At 43.5% G+C, this 12,232-nt stretch overlaps 1 protein-coding gene across 1 annotated transcript in view; it reads left to right on the top strand.

The window, feature by feature from the left end:
- The window catches only part of GRID2 (glutamate ionotropic receptor delta type subunit 2), a 692,444-nt gene extending 688,073 nt beyond the window's left edge, over nucleotides 1-4,371 (top strand). The window contains exon 16 of the mRNA XM_051789746.1: nucleotides 1,669-4,371. Coding sequence (XP_051645706.1) covers nucleotides 1,669-2,091 — 423 coding nt within the window. The 3' untranslated portion in view covers nucleotides 2,092-4,371. The remainder of the gene's footprint in view (nucleotides 1-1,668) is intronic.
- The last annotated feature ends 7,861 nt before the right edge of the window (nucleotides 4,372-12,232 follow it).

The raw sequence follows: 12,232 nt of genomic DNA, 5'->3' as shown, positions 1-12,232 counted from the left end.
TGCATCCATATGCAGCTCCAAATTTTTTAGGAGAGAGCGTTTGGTGAATGCGTTTGGATTTGATGTCACCTGTGTGGTTGTTATGTGCATCCATGTCTATGTCACATGTGAATAAACTATAGACAGAAAGCTAAGTCCAAGAAATGAGCACTGCATTTTTTCCTTCCCGTGATGAGCTCAAACCAAAGCCTCTGTGGTCAGTGATCATCCAGTCCCTGGGAGATCCCTGATGCCCTGTTCCCTGCCCCTTTTCCCCTGGTTTGCCTCCCCGTCCTTGCCTTCGGAGGGTAAAATCCCAGAGAGGAGCTGACCTCTCAGTCTCCTTCCAGTTGGGCTCTGTGTTCGGCGTGGTACCAGTGCAAATGTTCAGTGATCCATTTCGCTAAATAGATGAACACCTGCAGTTTATTCTAGGTGTGGACTTTTTCAGAGTGCTTGACTTCATTCCTAGACAAAGGAGGGATCTCAAGCCCATTCGGTATACTAGTTTTGCCATTGATTCAGAGAGCTCTGGATCAAGCCAGTCATTGAATTTCAGTAATCAAGGCTGGAAGTCATCAGTGCACATCTATCGGCTGCCCAATTATCCTCTGTGAGGTCCTAGAGTGTGAGATATTTCTAGTGGCCTGGAAGAGCCAGTAAATTTCACAGAGATTAAGGTAAATTTTAAGGTTAGTTGAAATTGATTTTTGTTCTGAATGAGCTGTGCAACCTAGACTGAGGGAATACCCCTGTACGTGTATACTTAATGCTGCTTTGAATTAAGCTTTGCAGTTAAGTAGAAATATGTATGTACAATACAGGTGATTTACTGGGTCACCTGGGATTTCCTCCTCTTTTTTAACTTCTGTTCATTTAAATTCTCAATTATAACAAACAAACCTGTTTAATTGAGTTCTCTGGGAGGAGAGATTTAAGAAGGAAAAGGGACAGAGGTAAGAGGAGCGATGATATATTATGATAAATAATCAGGCCGCCTTCTCACCCACAGAAGTATAATTCCATCAGAATAGATGGAACTGCTTCTTTGTAGGTAAGAAGATAATTAATCCCTCTGTTGGCATTGTAATTTAAAATCGGCTGGTGTACTCCTTTCTGTGTGATGTCAATGAGTCACCAGCACTTGGATTTTTCCTCTGTATGTTCAGCTTTTCTATACCGCAATTTACATTATAAAGGCAATAAGGAACCTGAGATGTTTCTAGCCCTTCCTTGAATCCTGAGAGGATGACAAAGATGGCAACCTGATCCCTCAGAGCCTCCCATGTTGACATCCAAATTTAGTTCTCCTTGCGGAGTTGAAGAACTGGTATCATTCCAGGCATTTGAGATTATGCAGTTTACTGTTATTCAGCTGTTGCTAGTCTAACCCACCTAGCTCCGAGCCTGGCTTTTCCTGAAAATCTACCAGTGGTGCTTTGAGGTTTTTTGTTTGGATACAGGATTTGGAGGTAGCTGTGGTGTAAGGGTCTGCCTCGGTTTGGCTTCACCCCCCTGGCTTCAGGCGACGGGGTGTTTGCTGGTGACATTCAGAGACACCGTGAGCCAACAGCCAGCTCTAGTTAATTGTGCATTGTGCTTCCCGAGCCGTTCTGATCACCCTGTGAAACTTCAATCCAGCACAAACGGCGGTGGTGAGTGGTGCCTCTTGTTTTTCTCATTCCCCAGGACGACAAGGAGATCGACCTGGAGCACCTCCACAGGCGTGTGAACAGCCTCTGCACAGATGACGACAGTCCCCATAAACAGTTCTCCACCTCATCGATTGACTTGACCCCGCTGGACATTGACACTTTACCCACACGTCAGGCACTGGAGCAAATCAGTGACTTCAGAAACACTCACATCACCACAACCACCTTCATACCAGAGCAGATCCAGACTCTGAGCCGCACTCTGTCTGCTAAAGCCGCTTCGGGTTTCTCCTTCGGCAGCGTGCCCGAGCACCGAACTGGCCCTTTCAGGCACAGGGCACCTAACGGTGGCTTTTTCAGAAGCCCCATCAAAACAATGTCATCTATCCCTTACCAACCAACTCCTACTCTGGGTCTGAATATTGGTAGTGACCCAGACCGAGGCACCTCCATCTGAGCACCAGAACAAGTTTCTTCACTGTTTCTTATTTAGGACTCCCTTTGCAAGGAGTAGCTGTAATATTGTGGGACTAACATGGATGTAACCTTTCTTCTTTTCCTTATTTTTTGGTTTTGAGGGTTGTGGTTTGGGGTTTTTTTTATTTGTTTGAGGGTTATTTTCTGTTTGGGTTGTTTGGGGTTTTTTTCCTTTATTTTATTTAAGAATCAGAATTATTAGTAGCAACTCTTCCTCCTCCTCTTCTCTGCTTTCTCAGTCTGGTCTCTTCTGTCTCCCCTTATTCTCTTTACTACTTGAATCACTTATTCTTTGGTTTATCACCGCGTTAGGTTTTGGTTACTTCAGGCTTTTCATATACTTTAAATATAGGAAATGTGCAGCGATTCATGCATAGAAAAACCCTGAGGATTACTTTACAGAAGGGCATTTGCTCCTCCTCCCCCACCACCTTTTTTTACTATAATTGCAATAACTTAAGTATTTTTCATGTACTCTGCTGCATCCGGTCAGCGCTCCACTGCTGTGTGTCCTTTTAACTGTGGACCAAAGGCAAACCCTGCAGTTCAAAAAATGGAAAAAAAAATTAAAAAAAAGGCAAAAAGACAAAAGAAGAAAAAAAAAAGAATGGAAAACAAATGAAGTTAAAAGATCATTCAGGCCCCATAATATAAGAATGCAATTTTGTAGGATTACAAAAAGCCATTACTATGCCAGTAAAGACTACAGTTAAATCTACTTTTGCACTGCAACAGTGCATATGACCTTTATGTGATTGTACAGTGTTAAAAGTTTTTCTTATGTACAGTAAACTGTATCATATGGCAGAAGCCTCTGTTGTGTTAAATAAATTAGTATCTCATACATATATATATATACATATATACACAAAGGTATGTGTATATATATATACATGTATATATAGCTATAAAATGGCAGCCGTTGCTATTGCAATTCATTTAATAAAGCTTTAGTAAAAATGTGTTGTATACAGGAGAGATGTACAGTGCAGGGTGTCTTTTCATTTAGAAAAGACGGGTTGCTTTAATGTTATTCTGACTTGCATCGTTTGCCAACAGAGCATATTTTATACTTTTTTATTAGAACATCCGGGGCAATTTAACATTTGTACCTAGATGTAACTCCTTTGGTTAGGTTTTGCATTGGCTATTGAGCATTCTATAAGGCTAATCTTGATAATTTTCCTTTTAATTAATTAGACAAATGGAACTCTCTCTTAGGTATACCATGTTCATGAACAACTAATATAGCTCTAGAGAAGTTAAACATAGATCAAAGGTTAATAAATCCTTTTCCAAGTCAGTACAGTTGATCAATACAATAATGGTGTTAGTAGAGAAAAAAAAATAAGCCCTTGAGATATACAGATGTGGCCTTAATTATAATCATGTATTGTTCTAAGGAAAAAAAAATATGAACAGGCGCTCATTTTAACCCTTTCTATGTTAAGTTAGGTTTAGAGGAGCTGTGTATTTTTTACATTAGTGCCAACTGTATAGAGTAAGAAAAAGAACAGCAGTGAGAGCAAAACCAGTGCCCACTTTGGCACCAGCTTTTTTAAGTAACACTGTTACCTGTTAGAAACGTAGGAAGAGCTTTCAATTTGTAATCCTTAAAACTAAAAATGCGGTTAAGTAGAAAGCAAGCAGTTTATCCTGTGAGTTTTTTGGTTTGGTTTTCTTTTAAATGCAACCATACACATATTTTAATCTAACTCATTCTTTGGCTAGGATTAATAGGAATCAGCCTATGTGATTTGCTTTAGGATAAATTAAAAGGTATATTCTTCAGATCTATTCTATTTTGATGCTAATTCTGTTCTGGGGGAGCATCTTGTACTGTCACTGTTTTTTGTACTAAATCTTCAAATATTGTCTACTGTGTAAGGCAGAACGAATTCTTATCGTGCAAAAGGCCATTTTGTTTCCAGGGTAGCAAGTGTCTAAAAGCATGCACAACTTGCTTCCCCCTTGTAACATTCATGAACTCATCCACACTTCTGAGTAAAAAAAAAAAAAAAAAAAAAAAGAGAAAAAAAGAGAAAATTTCTTTCCAACAAGCTACATAGGGACATACCAGATGTTGCAGTGATTTTAGCTATTAAAAAACCTGTTAACCATGTACGATATTTAAAATAGGCCTATTTTGATGTGTTGCCTATTATACAGATACACAAAACACTTTTTGGAGGCCTCAGTTACAAGTGGCAGAGCTTTCTGTGTATAATTTGTCTAAATAATTTGTCTAATAAAATTGTTTTCTAAACTTGTGTTTCTTCCTGTTTAATTGCTGAGTGCTATAGAGTTTTTCAGCCTAGGTCAAAGTGTCCACTTATAAATGTTTTTGCTGCACTGTTACTGAAGGGGATTTAGCCCATGGAGATGGGATGAGCTTGCCAGGTTGCTGTGAGTCAGCTCATTGAAGAGCATCCAAGGTTTACCACGTTTATCAATGTCAGACTTAGGTTTCAGAAAACATTTACAAACAGCATTTTGGAGAATGATTTTGGAGTTCATCAGCAATAACATGTATGGGACATGATTTGCAGAAATACTTCATCCCACCTTCATCTGTTTTAGTGTAATGTAGGCATTTTCTTGGAACACAGCCTTTATTTTTATAGAGTCACATTCTGCCATCTTTATTTGTATAGAGGTTAGTTTGCTCTGGAGCTGGACATACACTACCTAAAACAAAAGTTTTTGCATGAGAGAAGGGAGCCCATATTTCATTCATGATGGCTTTCTCAATTTTTAAGTTTCATTAACACGTTAACCTTAATGACCTAGTCATTAGCAAGCTGTGCAGAATCACTTCAATAACATCAGCCATGACAATTTAACTTTCAGCATCCAAAATTTGTCTGCTGGCTTTTTACATTCAGTGTATTTTATTTACTTAAATAATATTTTTGACCTCTTACAGTTTTCTATTAAGCTTAGCAGGCTTTCAGGGGATTTCATTTTATAGTTTCAAAAGTACATTGGAAGGAGTCCTCAATTCATTGCTACATGAGAAAAATCTGAATACAGATAACTTAAAACTCTAAAGGAAGTTAGATTATTGAAAGTGACTTGAGGTTACAATTTAAAGGTGCCTGTGTAATAATGCCAATAGGCTCGTAAGTATGTGGGCACTAAAAACCTAGCCACAGGATGCTAGAAGCTTTTATAATCAGGCTACTTTTGTTATTTCATAAAAAATCAACCAAGAGACAAGCTCTAATTACTTTATATGAGGCAGAGCTATGGCAAACTGAGGCACTGACCCTACAAGCCCTCATGCACCTTACAGTGCATCTAGTAGGGATTCCCTTAACCACAAGGACGCTTGCATGATCAGGGCCCTAGTTTTAGACTACTGCTGATCTGTAAAGTAATCATAACCCCTTGGAAAGTGTTGTCTTGCCTGTATCATAAGTCATTCACTTAAACAGAGGCATTGCCCATGTCATTTACACTCACAGACACACCTCTCTAGAGCTAGGTGGTTTTACAGACACGACAGACTCTCTGTAATAGGCTACATCAAGGCAAACCCTATGTGACACTTGCTTTTCTTTAAATAAAAATCCAGTGAAGTAATAGTGTTAAAGACTGTCATGTGTGTGCTGCAGTATCTCCAGTGGAGATACAAGCCAGCTGTATAAAGATGAGTTGTTTACATGGTGATTGCAGTCATATGACCATTCTGAGATACCAGCTGCAAACAAAAAGTGAGCAGTGGAAGAAAACATTTTTATCTGATTTCAAAAAATCACTTATTAAGATGCTTCTATTGACCAATGGTGAAATACCTGGAGATAAATAGTCCTGCTGAGCCAATCAAGTGAATGATTATAGCTGTCACTGACACAGCACAGCACGACCAGGACAAAGTCTCCTGTGTTTCTGTCTTGTCTTCACAAAACAAAGTGCTCATATTGTGTCCCTAACTAAATCAGATTTTTTAGAAGCACCTTTTTATTTCTGACTTCCATAGGATGTTATGAAATGAGAGCATAAAGCTGCCTTTCTTCAAACACTCACAGTAGCTGGGTCAATACAGTTTACTGGAGGTTTATGCCCCTGATAAGTTTAATTTCTCAACTCTGCATGAAGGTAATGACACAAAAAGGAAACCAGCTTCCCATGTGCAGGCTTATGCAAGAGTTAATGAAAAAATAGTCTTCAAAACAACAAAGGCATCATACCAACACAGCCCTGCTTTCTCTCAGTCCCAATATCCATGTTTCATCTTCACTCTGCAGAGCTATTTTGAAATAAAAGTCAAAACCAAGTATCTATCCCTTAATTTGAATCATAGACAAAGGTTTTGATAAACACTGTGACATGAACACACACATCTACATGTCATATCAGGAGCAGTGGGCAACTGTGAAGACATCATCACGATCTATCAGGTTCTCGTGTCTCACCCAAGGCATTGTTCATGAGGTCAGAAATAGATGCCTCCAAAGGAAGGTCAGAACAGGCAAAATGATTCACAGCTGAACAAATTGCTAACCCAAAAAAATTGCACCAATAACCAAAAATTACAAGACTCAAGAAATTAATTAACGAAAAAAATACTTTTCAAGAGGTATTGTTATAAAAATAAATTTACTATCTCTCAGAACTTACAAAATCTGCCCCCCTCACTCCCATTCATTGCACTGGTGTGATGCTTTGTGTGTATTACAGAATCCATTTCTGTAACATTTGTCAGAAGAAAGGAAAACATTACAGCTGGAAAACGGAACTCTCAAGTCATTAACTACTGTACTCCATGTCACACAGGAAATTTGAGGCAGGAGGAAGAATTCAGCATCTCAGAGCCAGTACACTCATGTAAGGGAAAAAATAAATCTTTCCTCCTCCACATGCTGAGATGGGGTTTTAGCTGAGATGCAAGCAGGGAGCCAAGGAGAGGGTTACACCACCCAGCTGGGCTGGCGGCAGGAAGGGGCAATGGTTGTCCTGTTCACAGACCAGAGATACACTTTCACCACTGTTCCTTCTGCCCCAGCAGTCATTTCAGACCAGTTTTGGCCCCTTAAGAAGAGCAGGGGCTGTTATGTACACACCTGAGGCTCATAAGCAGGTCTATAGAGGCAGAGATGTAGGTTGTGCATTTTTCCCTAGCTCCTATCAGACAAGTTTGTGATCCCACCAGCAGCTGGAGGACACCACATGTCAGGGCAGGAGGTCTTTGTACTCCAGGTTATTCTCCCACAGCGAGGTTTCCCTGGGTGTGCTGGTCATGCTGCCGAAGTAGGGCATATATGAACAAGTACAGTGACCATATGAGCCCTTCTACAAATAGCTGGGATCAGTAACTGCCATATCAGTGGAAAAAGAAAGCTACCTGCAGGCCAGCACACTCAGGACACCCATTCACCACGACATGACAGCTCAGTGCTTCTGTAGCTAATTATTCCTATCAGCACTAGGAAGGCCAACATTTCTTTCAATGCAAGATAATTTTTTGTTCACTTGCAAATCTAGCTATAATCCATTAAAAGACTGACCCACCAAATCAAAATGAAGAGTTTAAAGTCAAAGCCATTAATAAAAGGCCTGGGCGATGCACATTTATGTCTGCATGAGACAGTCATCAAGCTCCTGAAGCAGCCACCTAGCTGCAGATGCTCCCCTAGGTTGCTCTCCTGGCCCCTGCAGCAGATGATGTGGCATCATAGTAAACTTGGTCTCACAGGGCATGAAAACTGGCAGCTGTATTGAGTTTGTTGGCAAAGATGCTCACAGACACACCCATCCACTTAATTTGAGGGTTCATACCTGGTTACCCAACAGGACAGCCAAGCTTTGCCTGCCTTTCCCCTTCTTGCAGGGCTGCAGCAGCAGCATTGCTGCACAGGGTGCAGTGTCCCCAGTACCCTACACTGGTACACAGCTATAGATGGGACATCACCAGAAAAGTGTAGCAAGGAGGTGAAAAGTAGCCCCTTCCTTCTCAGCTGCCTCTTCTAATTCCACAACTTTCCTGTTAGCTCTCTCACTCATTATGCGTGGGATGCATCATCAACTGGATCAAAGCCCCACCTGCAAATATCCAGGAGAATCAGCCTCGTGATGGAAATATCATACTCTCCTTCTACATATAGGAAAATGCCCCACCTGAATCTAACTTTGTTGCCACTCAAAGAAAGACTCAGAGATGTCACTTACTCCCCTTACTTGATTGCAGAGAGACCCTCGTTTCCTACTCAGCACAATCAGAAGCAGACAGGAGATTCTGATGTAAGCATTTTTCCTGGGAGTCTGGTGTGAAGGTGCTTAATATTATACAACTGCTAGAAATTAAAAAGCACAGTTGGAAAAAAAAACCACCTTCTTGTGGGTCATTTGTGTTGTATTTGCTTCACTCTTAAGTTTAGCTCATGTCCCTGTCAAATGCCAGGGAAAAAAAATAGGAGGAGCAGGCAGCTCTGTGAGTGCATTGTAGCCCTGCCACCGCTGGTAAGCTTGCCTTTCTCCCCCACTGGTCAGGGACATGCTTCTTCACACACACAGTGGGGAGGTCTTGTTTGGTTTTGAATATTCCCTGTATATGAATATTCACTGTGGACCACAGTAAGAGTAATCACAGCTGACCCATGTTGTTACTAATTAATTCTTTTCCTTACACGGGGGGGAACAGGAGAAAGAAAGCAAATACTGTGAACAATGCAAATAATGTGGTTACTTGCTACTCATGCTATCTGACGCATTTTTAAGGAGTAGTCTCTGTGGCATGACAGCTAACACAGCAAGAAATTGATGCAGTGTAACAAAAAAGCAGGTTACTTTATGAAATAGTGCTCAGGCAACACTGGACTGGTTTGTCTTGCTCTAACTTTTATAGACCTTTCTGAATAATATCTGCTGTTGCTTGGATTGGTTTTATATTTCCCCAGGTTTCGGAGACTGCAGATGAAGTTTTCTTACTTCCCCCCCTCTAGCAAAACAGAATTCCCTAAACCCCTTTATGTGACTAAAAATTATCACGTCAGTCTATCTATACAAAACAGAAGGTGTAGCTGATTTGGGACACAGGGATCTTTGTTTTTCCTACATCAAGATAAAAGATAGGTAGAACTAGAGGGGATACACCTGGAAATCTGACTTTTCACAAACACATTTATTGTTTTCAATAAATATCACTGTCATCTTCACTTTTAAAGATGTGCTACATCATCTGACAAATGTAGGCCTATTCATATGTATATTAAGTCTGTTGTGTCTTGTATGAGTTGTTTGAAAAGGGAAAACATATCCATAAATATTCTTAAACATTTATTCCATAAGTATTGACACATACAAGCAGCTTTCCTTCCAAAACTTACAGCCAGTGGATTATTATCCATGGCATTACAGCCAGACAGTTATTATCCATGGCATATAATAATTTGCTGGAGTACAAATAGAAGTCAACCTGAAGTACAGACAGGAATGTCTATTTCATGGGTTGAAGCCATGTAAGGAACTATCAGGCATGGTGCATTTGCATGCACATCTCCATCCTTTGCCCCATGCTTCGTATTCCTGAGTAAATGGTGGTCACTTGCTAAAGCATGGACAAAAATAAAAATAAAATTAAATTTAAAAACAAACGAACAAAAAAAACAAACAAACCCCCCACCAAACAAGTGGAAGAGATAAGGAAAAAACCCACTGTTAGCACTGATTACTCTGCTGCTGGAGTTGGAAGCCCCCGAACACAGCATACTATTTTTAGTACAGTTGTGTAACACCTAGCTGGGTTTTTCCTTTATGGCGAGTTTTGGCTTTAATCTGGTCAATTTTCAAACATTGCTTGGTTGAGGCAATGACAGACCGAAGGGGCTAAATTTGTCCTTGTATCTTAGCCCGGCTTGAATTTACAGCTATCCATCATCTCGCGCACACCTTCTGCTTCAGATACCCACGGCGTTTGCTCGTCGAGGGCGCTATCCGGCTCCTCACCGCTGCCGCCGGCCTCGCACGGGGGATCTGTGCGGAGGGAGCCGGGGTGCAGGGGCGGGGAAAGGCGGGAAGCCGGCGGGAAGAGCCGCGGTGAAGGAGCGGCGACGCGGGACGGCTTTGGCGGCGGGACCGGCGGCCCTGCCCTGCCCTGCCCGGCCCGGCCCGGCCCTGCCCTGCCCTGCCCTGCCGGCGCTGCCGTTCCGGGCGCTGCCCGGGCGGTGGCGCTGCGGCACCGCCTCCGCTCCGGCACAGTCCCGGCGCCCGCGGCCCGCTCGGTGCCGCCGGTGCCTCGACGCGGGGGGGAAGGGGGGGGATCTGCCTGGGAGCAGCCCGGGGCCGGGGCCGGGGCCGGGGGGCTCTTGTCCCCGACAAGTGCCTCGGGGGCGCCGGCGGCGGCTTTTCGTCCCCCGTCGCCGTGCCCCTCTCCCCCGGTGCGGGGGTGGGAGTGTCGCGGAGTCGTGCGCGGCCGCGGTGGTCCCGCGGCGGCCGGAGGAGCCCCATTTCCCGGGAAACGGGGCGGGCCGCGCCGCTATGCCGCCGGGATAATGGCGAGGGCCAGCGCCGTGTCACCTCTTGTGTGCGCTTTCCAAAGAGGAGCCCGGGCGTGGAGAATGGGACACAGACCGCCATTGTGCCGGCGACACTTTAATCGCCCACACCTACAATATTCAACCTGCTGCCGGCAGCGGGGCGGCCCCGGGGCGCACACCCCACCCGGGGGGACGGGGCGGTGGCCTCACCGCCGTCTCGCCGGGGAGAAGCTTTTCGGGGCACCTTCAGCCGCGTGGCGTGGGCTGTGTGAGCCCGACTGGCGAGCGGTGCCCACCGAGCACTGCCCACTGCCAGGGCAGGTGCCCCGAGCTGGGAGAGGTAGGAGAGAAATGCCCTCGTGTCCATCCCAGACGGCGGTGGCAGGGCACTCAAGGACCTGGTGGAGACACCAGGCTTTTATTAAGCACAGCAGCTTTTGCTGGACGTTGCTTATGTGCTGCCTTTCCATGGATGTCACCTCCCCTTGCTCTCACCAGGATGCAAAGGCACACAGGCCTACAGCAGAGATAATTTCTTATAGTGTGGATGAAACAACTGTGCTGAAGCAAGTTGTGGGGTTTTCTGCTTCATGAACCAGGCAGGGTGGGATGCTTGTTACTTCTGTTACTCCTACCATCCCTCCTTCCAAAGCTGAACAACTCTGGTTCTTACAATGAACTCGTGTGACCCCTGTAGCGGTTATCACACAGACTGTGAGAGCCATACACCTGGGCTACTGAAAACTGCGGGTTAATGATGGAAGGTCCCAAGCCTCAGCAGACCACCAGCTGTGTCTAGCCTCACCTTCTGCTTCAACGGAGCTTTTACACACTGCAGATGAACACTAGGCTTCACCCTTTGGGAGTTTCTAAAACTTTTATGGAGTTCAAAGCATCCTGCGTGCCTGGAAAATAAAAATGCTTAACAAGTCTCCCTCCAGCTCCAGACCAAGCAGGTCTGCAGATCATGGGTATGCCAGATGCCAGAAGTATGGATCTTGCTGCAGTCAGGAAGCCTACTGTCACAGGAGAACTGCTTCCCAAGAGCTACAGGACTGCAACTGAGCATTGGTGTTTGAACAAACCTGATGAGAACACTGTCACTGACGAGAACACTGCAAGCAATGCTGTGCTGAAGCTGTCTGTTGGCTAATAGACTGAAGAGAGTCTTCTGCATAGCTTGGAATTTTGAGATGCCCCTAAAGCTTAATTCCCTTAAATGCTTAATTTTTGTGTATGTCTTTCTGTCTTAACCCCATGAAAAAAAAAAATGGTTCTAGTTTTTAGCAAGTAAAAATTCTTAAGACATCTTAATCTACAAGGTAGAGGACCAGATGAAGGTATCTTCAGAAGGGTTTGTTTTCACAGCCGTTCACAAGGGTAGTTCCTGAAAGTTCTGTTGTTGCTGTGTTGGAAATGGACAGTTCCTAGAAGCCACTTTGCTCTTTGCTGTCAGGGATTAAATGGAAGAATTTCCCATGGATGGCAAGGTAGTATTTTTTCTTGGCTGACAAGTGTTTCTTTCGTGGATAAATACCTCTGAGTTGCTGAGCAGCACCAGCTTGGGTCTATTCACTTGCTTTTCTCCCCTTATGAGGGACCACTGTTCTCCACATTATTTTGGCTTGTGTAACTGTAAATATT

This window comes from Manacus candei, unplaced genomic scaffold (genome assembly GCF_025592945.1).
Source record: "Manacus candei isolate 608988 ecotype Guabito, Panama unplaced genomic scaffold, ASM2559294v1 h1tg000028l, whole genome shotgun sequence".
In the NCBI taxonomy this organism is placed as follows: Eukaryota; Metazoa; Chordata; class Aves; order Passeriformes; family Pipridae; genus Manacus; species Manacus candei.
The sequence above is the reverse complement of the archived record's forward strand: the minus strand, read 5'-3'. Positions and strand labels throughout refer to the sequence as shown.